This window comes from Rhinatrema bivittatum, chromosome 1 (genome assembly GCF_901001135.1).
Source record: "Rhinatrema bivittatum chromosome 1, aRhiBiv1.1, whole genome shotgun sequence".
NCBI lineage: Eukaryota > Metazoa > Chordata > Amphibia > Gymnophiona > Rhinatrematidae > Rhinatrema > Rhinatrema bivittatum.
In genome coordinates, this window is record NC_042615.1 from 268,863,701 (window position 1) to 268,884,247 (window position 20,547).

General features: G+C 43.7%; 1 protein-coding gene across 1 annotated transcript in view; it reads right to left on the bottom strand.

Moving 5' to 3' along the window:
* EXOC6B (exocyst complex component 6B) overlaps window positions 1-10,701 on the bottom strand; it is a 1,306,513-nt gene extending 1,295,812 nt beyond the window's left edge. The window contains 1 exon segment of the mRNA XM_029594539.1: window positions 10,512-10,701. Coding sequence (XP_029450399.1) covers window positions 10,512-10,609 — 98 coding nt within the window. The 5' untranslated portion in view covers window positions 10,610-10,701.
* Window positions 10,702-20,547: the final 9,846 nt, after the last annotated feature.

Genomic DNA, 20,547 nt, shown 5'->3' on the forward strand with positions numbered 1-20,547 from the left:
TTCTATTGAAAAAGCACTCAAAACAACCTCCATGTACTTATCAGTAATAAAAACCCTACTAAATCACATGAAACTCATACTTAATGTAAATAAAACAGAAATACTATTCCTGGATAGAAAAATGGTCACAGACAAACTTCCGCCTCTCAAAGTCGATGACATCCATACTGAAACTGAATTAACAACTTTCACCAGAGACCCTAGGTATTTTTTTGGGACACTGAACTCAACTTCAGAAAACATCTTGCTCTGAAAGTGAAAGTGAAAGACAGTTATCAAACTACAACTTTTAATTTTTGCCAACACAGATTATTGCAACTCCATGCTTCTCGGCCTGCCCGCCTCTACACTGCATCCGTTACAGGTTTTACAGAATTCAGCGGCAAGACTATTAACAGGGAAAAAGAAAGTTGATCACGTTACACCCGTACTGATTTCTTTACATTGGCTCCCAATAAAACAGCGTATCAAATTTAAAGTATTATGTTTACTGCACAAGATCATAAACGGTGAGCAAACTGATTGGCTGAACGCAGCAATCAGGCTACATGTCCCAGAAAGAAATCTTCACTCTGCCGGCAAAGGCCTATTAACAATTCCATCCATTAGAACGGCCCACTTCTGCGATGTTCGAAACAGAGCAATTTCCCTAGCAGGCCCCAAAATTTGGAACTAACTACTATTATCCCTACGTACACAACCCAAATCCAAATTATTCAGTTCAAACTTAAAAACCTGGCTATTCACTAAAGCATTTGAGGATTCACTTCAAGACATGAAATGAAAACAGAGATACTCCACCCCCCTCTCCCATGTACTCTAATTATAGTCTTTTTACTTTTTATTATTTTAGCTTGTTTATTATTACTAGCTTTATTGTGTAATCAACGTATTTACATTAACATTGCTTTGACATGTTTTTATTTTTGCTTAAGGAGAATTGTATCATCTAATGTTATAGTATTTGTAAACCGTTATGCTGGTTCGACCGAATGACGGTATATAAAATCAATAAAATTTAAAAAATAAATAAATATTGTCATATGCACACTCTGGCCAGACTTAGCCATGGAAGCCTGCAGCTTATCAAAATCGCCACTGGCCTCTTGGTTGTGTCCTTGATCAGTCATCCAGTTTGAGGGAACGGCCTGATTTAGGCAGGGTCCTGGTAGTGCCATACACCTTTTACTTCTTGATATTGATCTTGACCGTGCTCCAAGGGATATTCAAGAACATTGCTAGTCATTTATATCCATCCTCAGATCTGTGCCTTTCCACAACTTTGCCCCGAAGTTCTTTTAACAACTCCTTGGTGCTCATGATTGATTCTTTGCTTTGAAATACACTATCCAGCAGAGAGAACCAAGAATAACTGCTAAATTTATCTTGTCATCGTATTAATCATTATAATTTAATGCAAGTAGGGCCAATTTACTTGGTGTGTGCTTTTGAAAGTACTGGTTACATCACAGCTAGAATTTAGGTTTGCTATAGAAGTGCAAGGTGGTGAACACTTATCCAACCACACTATTTCCTGTTATTTCTACTTCATTTTCTAAGGAATTCTGGGACATATTTTTCACTTAGCAGTTACAGGGTACCATGTGTGAATATATGGAACACTGACATTCATTTTTTGTTTCTATAATCAAGCAATAATCCCCCCCAATAACAGCATACTCCTCCTCCTGAGCTTGCTGTCACTTTGGGGAGTAGCTTGAGTTTTGGATCAGCAATGCAGAGGCACCCAGATTCCTGCCTCCCCCAGCAACTCAACCTCACCTCTAAAGCTTTACAGGCCGATGCAAAACCGTGTGCTCATACTAGCGCATAGGTTGACGTGCGGCCATAACCCCTGATGCGGTAAGGGGGATCAGCACTTCCAAACCAGGGCTTAGCTAATAGCATTCATTGCATGTAAATCCACGTTGATGTAAAAAATAACCGTGCGCCCGACCCACACATTTCACCCTCAACAACTGATTAGAAAAGCAGAAAATACTGCTGTTCTATAGTTCCTCCGATTTAATATCATGGCAATATTAAGTCGGAGGAACCACAGAAAGCAGCAGCGTGAAAAAAAAAATGTTTTTTTTAAATGTCTTGGCGGTGGTCAGGTTAGGAAAATGGACGCTCACTTTATGAGCGTCCACTTTCCTAACCCGTGGCTGTGAATGGGTTAGGAAAGCAGACGCTCATAAACTCAAGTATCTGTTTCCCTAACCCGTGCACAGCCACTTCTCCTGGGTGCCTGATGCAGAGGCGGCGCTAGGGATGCGCAGCTTCCGCCAGCACCACCTGTTTAGCACTGCGGCTCGATTGCCTACCACATCGCGCACCCGGGAGAGGTGGATGGGCATGCGTTACAAGACAGCGGGTGCTCGATCATAAGCACCCATTTTTACTGCACAGATCAGCCTGTTAGTGGGTGATGAGTCACACGCACAACGAACAATTGAGAAGTCCATATATTGTGTGAATGATAAGCTATCAAAGTTGCTGGCAGACCTTTTTTGAAAGGAATGTAAACTTGGTAGTTTCTCTTGCTTTAAAGCAGCATTTTAAGCAAACCCATTTCTACTAAAGATAAAGGGGCCAGTGCACAGTTTAACCCACAGATGAGACGGGGGTAGTGTAGGCACTACCTAATCCCCTTATGCAGTAAGGGGATTAGCGCCTCCACAATGCGCATCCGATGTGTGGCGAAACTAATAGCGCTCATCACGTGCAAATGTATTTTGATGACGTTATTAGGGAATCTCCCGAAATGCAAAAAAAAAAAAAGTGCATTAATTTCTGAGCACTCCCAAGAGTTGTACAGAAAAGTAGAAAATACTTGCGATATTAAATAGGAGGAAGGAAAACTTTAAGTTAAATAAAAAGGTTTTAAAAAATAGTGCCAGCCAACAGGTTCAGGAAACAGATGCTCAGTTAACAAGCGTTCATTTCCTGAACTGTGGCTGTGCACCGATTAGGAAAACGGAGGCCGATAAATTCAGCGTCCATTATCTTAATCGGTGGACGGCCACTGACAGCTGACCGCTCGCAGGCTCTCGCTCTCAAGGAGACCCTAGTGCCTTCTTGACAATGTGACCCCTCATTTACATATTGCAAGATGCCCCCAGGACAGGCGCCTGGGGGCGCGTTAGAAAAGGGGGTGCTGAACTCTCAGCACCTGCTTTCACCATGGGGTTGTTTTTTTTTTTTTGCTTCGGCCCCAAAACGTCTCAGATGTGGCCCAGTTGCACAGAACTGACATCTGAAAGGAAAAATGCTTAACAAATGGAATAAGTGTTTTTTAAAAAAATCAACATCTGAGATGAATTGATGTCTTTCCATTAGACATTTCTGTTGCGCATGCTGGGTTCACCTGGTCTGCAGTACCTCTTTCTGACCCAGTCACTAAACAGACGGCTGATTTTAGTACTCTGACCCTCTTTTTCCCTTTTTACCACGATACACCAGTTCCCTTGCATCCAGTCAACACCAAACAGTCCTCTATGCGTGCAATAAATGAGACCTCAGCTGGACTACATATGCAACTCACCCAATTAGATCATTAATACCTAAGGCATACAAGTGTGCCAGCATGTGGGAAACTGCTCATCAGGCTATGAACGCAGGCTGGCAGTGATGTGAGGGAGAGCTGTTAAACCTGCAGACACAGGTTCAGGTCCCGCCGCTTCCCATTTACTGGACTTCAATAGGGCCATTCAATCTCCCAGGGCTCAAAGTGAAAACCATAAGCTTGTCAGGGCAAGCGACCTTGAAAGATTGATGTGTATTCCATGTAGCTCTGTGTAAAACAACTGTACTGTTATGCATAATGAATACCATCAGGGCGGATTCCCATTACCTAGCAGAGCCTTTCCTGCTTTCACTAAGAGCTTTACAAAGCCACACCTGAACAGGCAGGAAGCCCTTAGCTATGTGCCTTTGCAGGCAAAAAAAAAAAAAAAAAAAGCCACACACATCCAAGGTGTGGCTCTATAAAACCTTATCTGCTGTGTTTTTCGTCAGCTGCTAACTAAGGCCTAGATTTTCTAACCTACTGCAGTGACGTGAATCACGCGGTACAGGGGGGCGGGCCTGCGAAAGCCAGCAGCGATCGCACCTCTGCGGTGCGATCGCTGCCGACTTTTGCACCCAATAACGCCATCATAAAAGGTGGTGCTATTGGGTGCGAAATAGGCAGTGAAAAGGCTCCTTACCTTTTCGCCGTCCACGCCGTCTTTGCGGCATCCGCCCAGGTGCCACCCCAACTCCTCTTGTTCTGGTCTTGACGCCAACCCTTTTTAGTGATCGCAAGCGAAAAGGAACTTTTTGCATGCAATCGCTTTGAAAAATTACCCCCTTAAGCCAGCTGTGGGAACCTCCGATAGCATTCACAGTCTCCATCCATTAGAAGACAAGAGTAAGAACTTGGATGCAGCTCCATCACTGCTCTCTACATTAATGGTGGGGGAGGAAGGGAAATAGAACCAAGAGCTAAAAGAACCAGATAAGTATGAGAGAAAAAATGTGTGAAGCTTGCTGGGCAGACTGGATGGGCCGTTTGGTCTTCTTCTGCCGTCATTTCTATGTTTCTATGTTTCTATGTACGTGAGCTGGTGAACCTGTATGACGATGTGCGGGTTTGCCGAGGTCCATGACAGCATCTGGGAATGTGGCGGCACCTACATTTTGCAACCCATGCATGCGTGTGAATATTTTTGAGATACCTGCTGAAATTCTGGCATCACTGTTTGGAATGTCTCTTCATATCCTGGGGGTAGAAATGACTACTGGTGGGGCTGGCCTTGTGGCAGAGGCTACAGCACTCTGTGCAGAGGATGCAAGCTTGGATCCCCCCCTTTGATGGAACTGCTCATGCCCAGGAGGCATACACCGGAAGGCATGGCAGCTCTACTGGTCAAATAGCAGCTTTGATAGGGATCCTCAGAGAAGGCACACCTCCAGCCCTGGCACTGGCCAGGGTCACCGGCACTGCTGGTCTGGGCAGTCTGTCTAGGGGTGGCAGAGACTGTTGAAGGATCAAAGCAGGTGGAATAGCATCACTCCTGGCTCCTAGTTAGCCTCGAGTCCTATGGAGTACAGCTGACTGTAGCTCATGGATCCTCCATACCCTAATACATCCAACGAGAGCTAGAACGTTCCAAGAAAGAAGATGTGATGTTTAACCCAGGCTAACCTATGAGGAGGGTGGCCACCTGGAACAGACTTCCAGCAGAGACGATAGAAGCCAAAACAGCAGCAAAATTCAAGCTTGCATATGGCAGACTCAAAGGGACCGTAGAGGCAAGAGGAAGGAGACCAGACCTGCGACAGTGCAGCAGCCAGGTACAAGTGGGCAGACTTCTAGGTTTCTATAATCAAGCAATAATCCCAATGACAGCTCGTTCCCCTCCTGAGCTTTGCTGCTCCTGTGGGTAGCAGCTTTTGGATTAGCAGTGCAAAGGTGCTCTGATTTCCCCTCCCCGTCCCCCAACAAAGCTGTACTGGATGATGAGCCCCAAATAAAATGAACATTTAAGAAACTCATATATTGTGCGAATGATAAAGTGTCATAAAATTGCTGGCTGAACTTGTTTGAAAAGGTTGTAAACTTGGTAGTGCTTTTTGCTTTAAAGCAAAACTCTTTAATTGAACCCATCTCTGCCAAAGATAAAATGCAAGCGCCTTGGATTGTATACCTTTTGGAAGTAAATATGCATTTTTACCAAAATAGTAAACCCACAATACTTTTATGGTGGCTATTCTACCATACACGAGGCACCTACAATTCATCTTCAGCAAAGGTGGGTGGAAGGTCCTGCTCAGGTCTGGTCTTCTCCCTCCTCCTCCACGTTCGGTTCCCTTTGTGTCTATCCCATGCAAGCTTGAATTCTGCCGCCGTTTGGGCTCCTATCGCCTCCGCTGGAAGTCTGATCCAGGGGGCCACCAGCCTCACACTCTTTCCGTGCCTCCTTCCCTTCAGCTTCATAGAAGGACTCCTCCCCTTGTTCTTCAGCTTTTCATGCAATGGGGGGGGGGGGGGGGGGAAAGGTACTTTTCCATCTGGTACTTTGTAGCATTTAACATAGCCTGAAAAGTTCAAGGGCAAAGGGTCATTCTAGATACACCCCCGATGGACAGGGCTTTAACTTAAGAGTGAAGACCACTGTCCTTACAAACTAAAACCTTTTTAGTTTTGGTACTTTTTAAAGGGAGAGGGCAGGGTGATTTATTTATTTAAAAATAAAAGGAAATAGCTGATGTGAACATATACGGCAAAACAATTCAGTTAAACAAGGCATTTCTAGGACACTGGTAGCTTTGCCAGTCAGAACATTCAAAATCTAACCTATTTAGCTTTTAATCAAGAGCACATATATTACAAAAAAAGAGTGGACAGCGAACAATATACACACAATTTTAAGAAAACAAAGTTAGGACCTGCATTGTAAGAGCTTATCCTTTCAGATGTAAGGAAATGAGTGAGATCAAACCTGACCAGTACCTATAAAAATGTATTAACATTTCACTCACTCACTGGTGATGTGTTTAACAAAAAAAATCATTCTTTGTACAACTCTTATGGTGTTTAGGCAGCAGCTATTTATATGCTTCCCCTTCTATTTTTTTTCTTTTGGTGTATGTCATGTGCAGTTTATGGAGTGCAGTCTTTTTTTTCCCCCTCAGTCCTGGAGCAGGACACTAGGGAGGAACACTGCGTTTTCTGATAATAAAGGCACGCCTTTCTCTCAGCCAGCGCTGCGTGAGGAGGCGCCAGGCTCCTGAGAATGCTGGCCTCCAGAAGAGACATTAAACCAAGCTCCTGCACCCAGGGAAGACCTCACGAGCATTGTCTGCAAGAGGGGTAACAGGATTCAGCTCCATCACAGAGCTGCAGAAAAATCCCCCATAGAAAGAACTTAACTGACCCCCCCCCCCCCCCCATCCCCCTAAAAAAACAAAAAACAACATTGAATACAAACCTGCTCCTTTCTCTAATGCCTGGATCACTTATGAAAGTCCACACAGCTTTTCAAAACAAATGTTATTTATTAAAAATAAATTTTAAAAAGTAGAAAGAAACCAATTAACAGAGGAACCAGAGTGAAGGCGCAGGCAAGCTCATCACCCCCTCCTCCTTACATAAATCTCATTCCTGACAGCACGTCAAAGTGTCACAAGTGCCACTGCCAGCCTCGAGGGGCTAGAAGGACATCTCATGCGAGAAGACCCTTAGTGGCCACCGGAATCCAGTGCCTCATCAGCAGACTGATGGGAGGCATGGCGCTCCGGCCTGAATCTCACCCCAAGCTCAGCAGCTCAAACAATAAGTAAGAAATCTCCGTTTTCACCAACACTACGTGATTCACTTTAAACAGCACTGACAAAACTTGTTTTCAACTTTTTTCACTGAGAAAAAAAAAAACCTTTTACAAACATCTTTTCATGGCAACTCAAGCGTAGACAGTAATAGTGAGCTTGTGATAAAACAAGGCAGTCTTTCCCCCCCTTCAGGAAGCAATATAGAAAAGACTGACAAAACCAGAGCATCCACACAGCAAAGCTTTAGTAAAGGAAAGCCTGAAAATCAACCAAGCTCAGCTCACTATAACAGCAGCACCTGGATTCATTCCTGCCCTCTTCTTGCACTTAAATGAATGTGCCAAATGCTATCAGATCAAAAGGTGAAAACTTGAACATAATTTGCAGCATCTCAAAAAAAAAAAAAAAAAAATCAAAACTACACTAAGATAGATGCCTTGTGAATTTTTTTCCTTGGAGCGAAGGAAAGTTAGTGTAGCGAAACACTCAAAATAAAGCAGGGATATAACTACAGCATTAAAACCAAACGGAAAAGTGTTTTGATGACTAAAAGAGCTTGGTCACCGAGCCAGCGGAGGGAACTGCATTTGCAAGTTGTGCCAGTGCTGCTGTTCATCTTATCCTCACTTCTTCAGCCCATCTCACACTCCCAGGACTGAGACACGCTGGACAGACGGAGCACCTTAACTCAAGGCCTGCAAGAGGAACTTCTCACAGATTCCAGGCCAGGAGGACTCCTGCATAACACTGACACGGTAACAGAATTCCAGAGACAGAACTGGAAAGCTAAAAATACATCCACCTCCTCCTACACAAAAATATGTCACAATCTGAGCAGCCGGGAAGATGCATTTGAAGCAGCAATTAGTGGAGATATTATAGCCGTTGTCTCCAAACAAGCATGGGAGAACTGACTCTCCTAAAAAGAGAATGAGCATAAGGAGTTTCTAGAGTGATGAAGCTCATTCTTGCTGGTATGGCAAATGTTTTCTCCAGGAGCAAAATGCAATTAATTGAACACATTATTAAAAAGGACAAAGCTTGAGAACAGCAAGTCTATTTTAAATTCAGACAAAAATCACTTTAAGGCACTATCATCATCTAAACTACTTGGCATTTCTTTTTTGTTCTAAAGCTACCTCCTTTTAGTCTTATTCCCAGGACTCCCTTCTTTTCATCCAAATGTTTCATTATTGTAATTTTAGAATTTGGGGAAATAAAAAAGAGGACGCTCGTTAAAAATGGACATGCCTCATTTTTAAAACCATCCTTCCAGATGCCTTGTCCTTCAGAAGTCTGTCCTGTGTGATGCCACTACAGAATCCTGACAAAGATCAGCACAGCAGAACCAGAATTAACTTGTCTTAAAAATTCATAATGGGAGGGGAAGAGTAACTAACCAGAAGCATTCAAATGCTTCAAGCACTTCAATTTACCAAGGAATTAAACATGAAAAGGACCTTTGGGTCCATTCACTCAATCTCAAGATAGAAAAGAGGCTTTGGCAAAGAGCTATTCCAGAAACTATTCCGGTAAAAAAAAAAAAAATAGAGTTATGTGTTGCAGGCCCTGTACCATTTTGGCAGTCCTTCCCTGAACTGCATCAGTCCTGTCAAAGTCGTAACAAAAGTACAACCTCCAGAATTAAACACACCACTCAAGATGAGTTCTCATCAGTGACCCATACAAAGGACATATTACCTCCTTTTTCAACCCCACAAAACTGTCATCTTCTCTCCCCAGCCCCCTGGGAAGAAGGAATACATTTATTTTTGTTTCTTTTAATAAACGTTTTCCATTTTATAGAAGGTATGTCCTGTGTGTGTTAATGAATATGTGATATGTGCCTGCAAGGGCTGGAGTGTGAGGACATAGGTCTTAAAAGTGAATGTATATGACATGGAGAAGGATGTATGAATGTTTGAGGTGGAGAGGGGGCATATATAGTGAATGGTGTTAGGTTGCTTTCCTAGTAGGGAAGGACTGTCAAAAAAAAATCACATTTCCAGAAGCCTAGTACCAATTTGTGATGCTGCAATTGCAATAATGTCTCATTGAAAGCAGTAAGAAATAGCTCCAATTCCATTCTAGTGGAATAGGATACAGTAAAAAGAAGAAGTATGATGTGAACTGGCTCTGTGGTTTTCCATGGAAGGAAAAGGAAAAAAAAATGTCCTCTCATAAGAAATAATGGGACTCCGAGCCCTTTGGGGGCTCCATCTTCTGCACACCTCAAATATCTTTTTAAGGCCCACCAAATAAATGAGTGTTTCAAACTACAACCATGACAATCAAATATCTCCTTTCACAACAGTAGATAATGAGCTGCTATGACCCCAATGGAGGCCCAAACTCCAACTGCCAAGTTCGTTATTTGAGATTATGCAGCTCTGACCAAACTGCCATCCTGTAAAGAGAATATGTTATCACAACACAGGCGTCATCCGTGACATAACTTTCTTTACATCCTACCTTTGAAAACTGGATTAAGAAAATACCTAAACAATACCACGAAGTCAAACACACCCCTTAGTAGAGATGAAGAGTTTCATAAGCGATCTAGCTAACCTGGGAATTAAAGCGTAGCTGTGCTTCTGTGATATTTAAAAAAAAAAAAAAAAAGTGTATGGTATGGAAACTCCACATGCATCAGGGCTGGTGTCAGGTACCGAACATACAAACAAAAGTTATGTAAATAATGTGCCCTATTACCGCTAGCGAGAGAGCAGGGAGCCTTACAGCTGTCAGCCAGCTAGCGTTTCTATTATTCTGTCAGAGAAGTTAAGCATTGGGGAAGCGCTTTAGTTACCAGAGAGCTCTAGGAGCTGTCCCTGTACTAAGGGAAGAAACAAAAAGGCTTCATTCCAAACTGACGTCGTTTTTATTGGAGCAACAACATAAACCGATGCACTAAATGCGCTCTGCAGACCCTTCTCCTAGAAGTGCTGTAGTTCCACTCGGTTAAATTATAAAACAAAGAAATGCATGGATGGAGAAGCGTCTCCCGGGTCAGGGATGCGGAGGCAGCGACAGTGCAGTGCAGTTCAGCCCCGAGGGCCCTCGGACCGGCACGAGAAGGAACGAACGGGAGAAAGAAATTGGGGGGGGGGGGGGCTGACTCCCGCGCGCCTCTCCCGGGGCGGGGTCACGTGCACTCTCACGCTGCCCCCCCACGACCGGCAGGCTCCCCTCACCTGAGCGTGGGCCCGATGCACGCCGTGTCCGTGCTCTCGATCTCCCGCAGGATGCGCTCGTGCTCCGCCGCCGTCTCCAAACTCTCCAGCTCCGCCATGTCGCCCCCGCCCCGGCCCTTCCCCGACAGTGAACGACCACCAACACCGTAGCAGACCACAATCACAGACACAGAGCAAACCCGCACGGAGACGTCACAGAGCCCCACCACGCCGTGACGTCAGACGCTCCGGTGCGCCGGCATGCCGGGAAATGTAGTTTCTATGTCGGCGAATCGGTCCCGCCGCTACGCAAGCTTTTTCGATTTCCTTAACCAAGCAGGTCAAAAAGTGAAATACTTTTTTTCAGCTAATTCAGTGGGCATTAACAAATGCCGATCGTAAAGATCACAGTGAAACGGGGAAAGGGCCGTCATTTTCCTACACAATTCCATTTTTGGATCAGAGTCCATGATCTTAATTTTGCTGTGTGGAAAGCAATGAAAGAAGAGGTACTAAAGTAGGTGCCAGTTTTAAAAGGGAGATTTTCAGCGCCTGCCCCTACACATTACTTCAGGAAAAAAGAAATTATTTTCACTGGTCAAAAAAAAAGAATGAATGAGAAGTACAGGTAACGGCTGTCTTCCCTATCTTCCTTGCCCTAGGCTAATTATCTAGTAAAGGGGAAAAGAAGACAGGAAATCCTTGCCAAAATTAAAATACACAATTTTCTAACCTGTGTGTTTGTAGTTTGATTTAAAACATAAATTCCAGGCTGGGTCAAAGCAAGGTCCATCGATCCCCAGATCCTGTCTTTGATAGTGGCCAGTCTAGGTCAAAAATATCTGGCAGATCCCTTTAGGTGGATCTGTTTCTTGTTACTCCCAGGGATATTGATGGTTTTCCCTCGTTTGCCTAGCTATTAATGTTTTATAAACTTTTTCTCCAGGAACTTGTCCAAACCTCTTTTAAACCCTGCTATACTAGTCACATTGACCAAGTCTTCTGCCAACAATTCCACAGCTTGATTGTGTGTTGAGTGAAAAAATTATTTCCATGATTTATTTTAAATCTAATAGTTGTTAATTTCATGGAGTGTTCCTTTGTTTTAGCATTATTTGAAAAGGTATATAACCATCCTTTATTTACCCACTCCACCCACTCATGATTTTATAAACTTATATCATGTTACAACTTAGCTAACTCTTATTCAAGATGAACTCTAACCTGCATAACCTCTCATCATAGGGGAGCCGTTCCATCTCCTTTATCATTTTTGTTGTCTTCACAGCAATTTTTCTAGTTCTGTATGTCTTTATTGAGGTAGAATGACCAGAATTACATACAATACTCAAAATGCAATTACACCATGAACAGAAGCAATGTAATTTCTAACATTCTTTGTGCTTTTTTGATTACTGCCACACAAAAAGCTGAGAATTACAACAACACCAAGATAATTTTCCTGGGTGATGACTCCTAATGCAGAATCCAGCAATATGTACCTGTAGTTGTGATTAATTTTCTCTATGTAAATCACTTTGTACTTATCCACATTAAAGTTCAATTGGCAGTCAGATACCTAAACTTCTAATTGTGCTAAATCCTTCTGCAGTTCTTTACTATCTGCTGCTGTTTTAACAACTCTGAATAATTTTGAGTTTACATTAGACGTGGACATTGTTTAAAAATATCACCTCGAAAAACTAGACCAGATGTATTTCATGCATTAAAAAAGGTGGAAGGAAAGGAAAATGATAGCTGGCATTTATTTATTTTTTTTATTTATTTATTTAGATTTATATTCCGCTTTTAGCACTTTTTCAGCACTTCACAGTAGATTACATTCAGGTACTGTAGGTATTTCCCTATCCCCAGAGGGCTTATAATCTAACGGGCCGATTCAGTAAAGTCTGCGGGAGAGCAGGCGTTTCCCCGCTCTCCCGGCGCGCGCACAGGCCACTCACCTGTGCGCGCGATTCAGTATTTAAATTAGGTCCGGCGGTAGAAAGGGGCAAAAGGAGGCGCTAGGGACGCACTAGTGACTTGCCCAAGGCATCATTAAAAGGTGAAAGTACCCCCAAGAAAACTTCTTTCAAGAAATGGAAAGCCAATCCAAATGAAAAAAAGGAAAAAGGATAAGCACTGGCAAGACAGATGCAAAACATTGATAAGGTAGAAAAAATGAGAATTTGAAAAGAACCTTGCTTTAGAGGCCAAAAGTCATAATAAAACATTTTTCCAATAGATCCAAAGTAGGAAGACTGAGGGATCTGGTTGGATTATTAGATGATCGCAGGATAAAAGGAGCACTAAGGTAACACTAAGGCCATAGCAAAAAGATTAAATTAATTCTTTGCGTCAGTGATTACTGAGAAGGATGTTGGGAAGATTAATAGCGACCCCTTATAATGTTATTATATATATTTATAATTATCTGATCTTCATTTTCCTTCTTACTCCAAGTTATTGATTCCCTGTTACATGTAACTGCTTTTCTGCACTATTGTTCAAATTGTAAAGTTTATTTTAATTGCACCCCTGTTTCTTGTGAACCAGCATGATGGGACTATCGTCTTGAATGTTGGTATATAAAAAAACTTAAATAAAATAAAATAAATAAGATACCCATGCTGGAAACTATTTAATGGTGATGATTTAGAGGAACTGAAACAAATCATGGTGAGCCTATAATAAGACAAATTGATAAACTAAAGAGTAGCAAATCACATGGACTTGTGTGGTTTACATCCCAGAGTTCTGAAAGAACTAAAAAATGTGGATTGCAAACTGGTTAAAAGACAGGAAACAGAGAGCAGGATTAAATGGCCTATTTTCACAGTGGAAAAAGGTAAACAGTAGAGTGCCTCAGAAATCTGTACTTGGACTGGTGCTTTTCAATATATTTATAAATGATCTGGAAAGGGGTATGACGAGTGAGGTGATTAAATTTGCGGATGACACAAAATTATGCAGAATATTTAAATCTCAAGTGGATTGTGATAAATTGCAGGAGGACCTTGTGAGGCTGGAAAATTGGGCATTCAAATGGCAGAAGAAATGTATTGTACAGAAGTGGAAGGTGATGCATATAGAGAAAAATAACCCATGCTATAGTTACACTATGGGGGTCATTTTCCAAGGAGCTACCGCAGGAGATAATTCCGCAAATCGCGCTAACAGCCGTTAACACGATTTTCTAATTTTGTATTCAGGGGGCGGAGCATATGTAAAGTAAGAAAGAGTTACTGTGTGCAGCGAAACAGCCGCAGTGTTAGTGCGGCCAATAGCTACAACCCTTACATTTGCGGTACATTGTGTGCTAGAGGCCGGTAAAGGGTTATTGGGGTTCATGATGTTTCCAGACAGCCTGTTTCAGTGAGGGGGGAAGGGGAAGGGAGAGAGAGAGAGAGAGAGAGTTGCTATAGTGTCTTGTCCCTAGACAGGTATTTGTATCCCTATGAGAGGCCCACCTAGTAACTCGAGGTGGGGATTAGGTATTAGTGTAGGGGGTTGGGGGCCACTTTCACATTGAACGTGAGACGTACGAACAGAACAGTGGTCTCGTGAAGATTTGATGGCCTTCGGAGTGAGGAAACTCACTCCAAGATGAGATTTGGGCAATGTTCTCTCCACCTAGCTTGTACGAACAGAACAGTGGTCTCTTGTGAAGATTTGATGGCCTTCGGAGTGGGGAAACTCACTCCAAGATGAGATTTGGACAATGTTCTCTCCACCTAGCTTGTTGTTGCCCAGGTAGAGTGTCCATCAAGCTAGGTGGAGAGAACATTGCCCAAATCTCATCTTGGAGTGAGTTTCCTCACTCCGAAGGCCATCAAATCTTCACAAGAGACCACTGTTCTGTTCGTAATTCTCACGTTGAATGTGAAAGTGGCCCCCAACCCCCTACACTAATACCTAATCCCCACCTCCAGTTACTAGGTGGGCCTCTCTCTCTCTCTCTCTCTCTCTCTCTCTCTCTCTCTCCCTCCTGCAGCTCACTGAAACAGGCTGTCTGGAAACATCGTGAACTGCGATACACCTCTCTTGGATACTGACAACATATCATGCACTGCGATGATTCTTTGGGTGTTTTATCGCGCACCAGGGAAACTTTGCGATTTGCGCAAATGTATTCGCAAATGGCGAAAACATCGCGGCACGTGAAGTTTTCCCCCTGCACGAAAAAAGCCTCATTTGCATGGGAAACGCCCCTTAATGCGTTACAAATGCGATATTGGAAAATGAGGCCCTATGTTAGGTTCCATATTAGGAGTTGCCACCCAGGAAAGAGATCTAGGCATCATAGTGGATAATGTCTTGAAATCGTCGGTTCAGTGTGCTGTGGCAGTCAAAAAAGCAAACAGAATGTTAGGAATTATTAGGACGGGAATGGCAAATAACATAGTGGATATCATAATACCTCTGTATCGCTCAATGGTTAGACCACATTTTGAATACTGTGTGCAATTCTGGTGTAGGGACTCCTGATCAGCGCATCTCAAGAAAGATATAGTTGCACCGGAGAAAGTACAGAGAAGGGTGACCAAAATGATAAAGGGCATGGAACGACTCCCCCATGAGGACAGAGGTTAGGGCTATTCAAGTTGGAAGATATGATAGAGGGCTATAAAATCATGAGAGGAATTGAACAGATAAATGTAAATCGGTTATTTAATCTCTCAGACAATAAAAGTACTAGGCGGCACTCCATGAAGTTAGCAAATAGCTCATTTAAAATAAATTGGAGAAAATTCTTTTTCATTCAACGCATAATTAAGCTCTGGAATTCTTTGCCAGAGGAATTGGTTATCGCAGTTAATGTAACTGGGTTTAAAAAAGGTTTAGATAAGTTCCTAGAGGAGAAGTCCATAAACTGCTATTAATCAATAAAGAATAGTAGCTTGGAATCCATTTAATGTTTGAGTACTTGTCAGACACATGTGACTTGAATTGGACACTGTTTACCATTTTTCAGTGTGAAAACAGACCATTTAATCCTACTCTCTCTTTCATGTCTTTTAACCAGTTTACAATCTACAAAGGATATCGCCTCCTATTCCATGACTTTTTAATTTTCTTAGAAGCCACTAATGGGGGACTTTGTCAAACGCCTTATGAAAATCCAAATACACATTTGCCGGTTCACCTTTGTTCACCTGTTTATTTACCCCTTCATAAAAATGTAGGAGATTTGTGAGGCAAGACTTCCCTTCAGTAAATCCATGCTGGCTGTGTCCCATTAAACTACGTCTATCTAAACGTTCTGTGATTCTATTCTTTATAACAGTTTTCACAATTTTTCCCTGCACTGAAGTCAGGCTCACTGGTCTATAGTTTCCCGGATCGCCCCTGGAGCCCTTTTTAAATATTGGGGTTACATTAGCCACCCTCCAGTTTTCAGGTTCAATGGATGATTTTAATGATAGGTTACAAACTTTTACTTTTACTTTTTGAAATTTCATTTTTTAGTTCTTTCAGAACCCTGGGGTGTATACCATTTGATCCAGGTGATTTACTACTTTTCAGTTTGTCAGTCTGGCCTACTACATCTTCCAGGTTCACCATAATATGGTTCAGTTCATCTGAATCATCACCCTTGATGGATACCCATCTCAGGAACGGGTTTCTTCCCAACATCCTCTTCAGTAAACACTGAAGCAAAGAATTTGTTTAGTCTTTCTGCAATGGCCTTAACTCAACAAACAGCTAAACAAAGATTGCTTACAGGGGTGGTATACATAAGTGGGTATTAATATCTATCAAGTTACATTTTCTAGTACATATTAAAATTGATCTAGTACATATGGCAAAGAGTAGGAATAATTAAAAACAAAATAATACTTTTCACATCTTAGTGGGTTGTTTTGAGAATCTCACATTTTTGTTTGATTTATTCTTCATGATTCGATTATTATCTTTTATCCTTCTTGTCTTTGTGGTTCTGTATATTCTGATGTTTTAAAGTTAAATTATATGCTTTTTTGAATAGCCATGTTTTTTATTCATATTTAAATCTCTTTCTATCTGGTAAAATATATACTGTCTCAGGCAGAGAATTCCAGAGCTTTGGGCCTGCTATGGAAAACACTCGATCTCTTATTTGCTTCAGATTTGTGCTCTGTATTGTGGGAATAGTCAGTAGTCATTTATTTTGAGATCTTAGTGTTCGCTGAGGCTTGTAAGGTTGTAGTGTCACTCCTAACAAACTGGTGTTATTGGAATTAATGATATTGAAAATTAATTTTAATACTTTATAGTAGATTCTTGATTATACTGATAAACAATGCAGTGACATCAGCGAGGGTGTAATGTAATCATATCTCCTTATTCCTAATAATATTCATACTGCAGCATTTTGTAATAATTGTAGTGGTTTTAAGTGGCTTGATGGAAGACCTAATAGTAATTAGTTACAGTAGTCAAGTTTGAGAAGATTAGAGTTTGCAATACAGGACAGAAGACAGCAAAAGTTAATAGTTGTTTCAACTGATGTAGTATACGCAACTTGCCGTAACCTATCTTAATTAATTTACTGATGTGCATTTTCATTATGTGGTTCTCATCTAGCTGTACACCTAAATCCCATATTTGATTTAGGGATTAATTTGAAAATTACCTAGGTCTAGGGCAGGTGGTTTAACTATTGATGCGTTTCTACTCAGCCAAATTAGTTCAGTCTTTTTGGGATTTAATAAGAACATAAGAAATTGCCATGCTGGGTCAGACCAAGGGTCCATCAAGCCCAGCATCCTGTTTCCAACAGAGGCCAAACCAGGCCACAAGAACCTGGCAATTATCCAAACACTAAGAAGATCCCATGCTACTGATGCAATTAATAGCAGTGGCTATTCCATGAGTAAATTTGATTAATATTAATTTAAGTTGTGAAAGTTCTTGTTGTATTGCTTTCATATAGGTAGAGAGTAACGAAGCTGTATTTTCAAATGATCTGGAGAGTGGGATGTAAAACTGTAAGTCGTCAGCATCCATGAAGAAAGTTATTCCTAGGTTCATCAGTAATTTACAGAGTGGGAGCATGTAAATATTGAATAGTGTTGCTGAGAGGGCTGAGCCTTGAGGGACACCTGGATCACACTGGAAAGTATCAGATATTAGAGATGTGCGTCGTTTAAGGTTTTCGGGTCGGGCTGTGATTCGAGCACCTCGTGGAAAATGTCGTTTTCTTGCGGCTCGGTTTTTTGTTTTTTTTGGCGATTTTCCACGAAACCCCCCCCCCCCCCAACCCTTCAAATTTACTTAATTACATTCCCCCCACCATCCCGATCCCCCCCCTCCCAAGACTTACTGAAAGCCCTGGTGGTCCAGCGGGGTCCCGGGAGCGATCTCTCCCTCTCAGGCCGTCGGCTGTCACTAATCAAAATGGCGACGGTGGCCCTTTGCCCTTACCATGTGACAGGGGCTACCGGTGCCATTGGTCGGCCCCTGTTACATGGTAGGAGCAAGCACCGGCCGTCCATTGCTCCTACCATGTGACAGGGGCCGACCAATGGCACCGGTAGCCCCTGTCACATGGTAAGGGCAAAGGGCCACCGTCGCCATTTTGATTCCTGGCAGGCCTGACGGCCCGAGAGCGGAAGATCGCTCCTGGGACCCCCGCTGGACCACCAGGACTTTCAGTAAGTCTTGGAGGGGGATCAGGATGGTGGGGGGGTTGTAATTAAGTACAGTTGAAGGATTGGGGTGGGTTTGGGGTTTTTTTGTTTTTTTTTAAATAAATGTGCCCTTCCCCCCACGCTAACTCGAAAAACGATTTTCCCCGAAATTTCAGGGAAAGCTCAATTGTTTTTTGGGTCCTCCGATCCATGCCGAATTGGACAATTTTGTTGAAATTTTCCAATTCGGCAAAAACGAATACACATCTCTATCAGATATATGGTTGCCCAGTTTGACTTGGAATGTTCTGTTAGTGTTACGAATCCTGCCCACGGAGCTACTCTCCGCAAGCAGGCCTCTCCACTTACCTGCCTGAATCGCCGCGCTGCCGCTTGCCTCCGACGCCGCAGGGACCCCTCACGTGGCTGGGAAGCCGCCGAAGCTCATGTGGCCTGGTCCGCCGCACTGCCGGGCTCTGCCTCTGTCTTCGCGGCCCTGCTAGTGCCGCTGCTGCCGATGCTGGGACCTCTGCGGCAGGGCCGCTACCACCACCATCTTCATGTGGCCTGGAGGCCGCACAAGCCAGCTCCTCTCGTGGCAGGGAGCCGCGAGTCAGCCTCTTCTTCAAGCGGCAAGGGAAAGCCGCTGCCGCTCCGACGTCAGCTCGAGGCCTGGTCGCCGCCCCGAAGCCTGCCTGCTCCTTCGCGTCTGCGCTGCAGGGCGTCGCTGTCCGTGGTGCTGCTCCTCTCTGTTCCAGCCTTCCTTAGGCGCCGGTGCACGCCTCTTCTGTGTATTTAAAGGGCCAGTAGCAGGAAGTATTCCTGGCCCCACCGGAATCCAGCTCCACCCAGTTTCCTGCTTCAGCCCTCTTTAAGGGCCTTGTCTTCAGTCATTCCTGGCCTTCGGATCGGGTTCCACAGTTGTCTCTATCTTCTGACCGGTCCAGGTCCTCCGTGGACTTCTCCTGCGATGACAGCTTTGTCTTCATGTTCCTGATGTCCTTCGTCCAGGTCTTCAGTCGTCTTCATGTTCCTGATGTCCTTCGTCCGGGCCTCCAGATGTCTTCAGGTTCCTGATGTTCTTCGTCCGTGTCTTCAGATGTCTTCATGTTCCTGATGTACTTCCTATGTACCTCCTGATGTCTGATGTCCTTCCTGATGCCTTTGTCTTCACCTCTGCCTCCATGCCTTTGTTCCTTGATGTCCACTTTCCTGGCGTGCCGTTGTCATGGTCCCTGACCAGTCCCACGGGTGGGCTGTGTAGGGCGTTTCACTGTACAAAGGCCAACTTCATCTCCGCAGAGCAACCCTCCGGAAGACGTCTGCTTAAGTCCTAAGGTTTTAATCCTTGAGAATCGTGAATCCTGTGCTTGAATCTTGTCCCAGTCTTTGGAGCCTATTGCAATTCGCGTCCGTCAATATCAAGACTCTGTCGACCCTGCTCCGTTCCAGCATGGTCCACGACCAATCCCGCGGGTGGACTGTGTAGGGCGCGCCCCGGTGCAGGCCTCTTCAGTATCTTTGTCATGTTCTGGTATCAGCTTCCACTATCCCTCCTAGAGTCTGCTACAAGCCCAGTGTGGTCCACGACCAGTTCCGTGGGTGGACTGTGTAGGGCATGCTGCGTCGCAGTCTTGACCCAGCGCTTTTATCCTTGCCTTTGTCTACAGTGCCTTGATTCTTGCCTTCGTCTACAGTGTCCTCGCTTCAGTCTTCGTCTAGTGTCCTTGCCTGTGACTTAGTCTACAGTGTCCTCACTTCAGTCTTTGTTTACAGTGTCCTCATTTCAGTCTTCATCTACAGTGTCCTTGCTTGAGTCTTCGTCTACAGTGTCCTCGCCTGAGTCTTCGTCCAAAGTCTTCTGTGTTCTAAGGACTACATCTGCCCTCATCCTCTGTCCGGCCTGCTGCCTCCTGCCATACTCAGTGGCAGGTTCGAAAGGGCTTGGAACGATCAGAGGACTGTTCATCGATCAACATTGCGTTGTTGGTCATCCTGGGGTGTGCAGGTCCGGTAGAGGGATAGACCTCCGTATCCTTGTCTTCGCTTCAGCCTTGCCCTGCTCCTCGTTACCCATGCTCGCACCAGCTCACCTCCCGCTGTGTATCTTGGGGCTCCTCCCTGAGTCATGCCGCGGCTCAAGGGCTGACATCACCTGCTTTAGAAATGACCGCACCTCCGAGCCAGTAACAATAGCCGAAGACCTCCAAGCCCTCAGTTCATAACAGCTGCTGGAGGTCGCGCTCATAACAGTTAGATAGAAATGAAGAGAACCATCTGAAAACTCTGATGTCTATCCCAATGTTTTTATCTGATGACATAACAGATTATGGTCTACAGTGTCGAAGGTGGCCATTAAGTCAACTATCACAAGACAATAAGTCCTCATAAAACTGAGTCCATTAATGAGAGGAGTAATGTCTCACTTGAGTGATGTTCCCTAA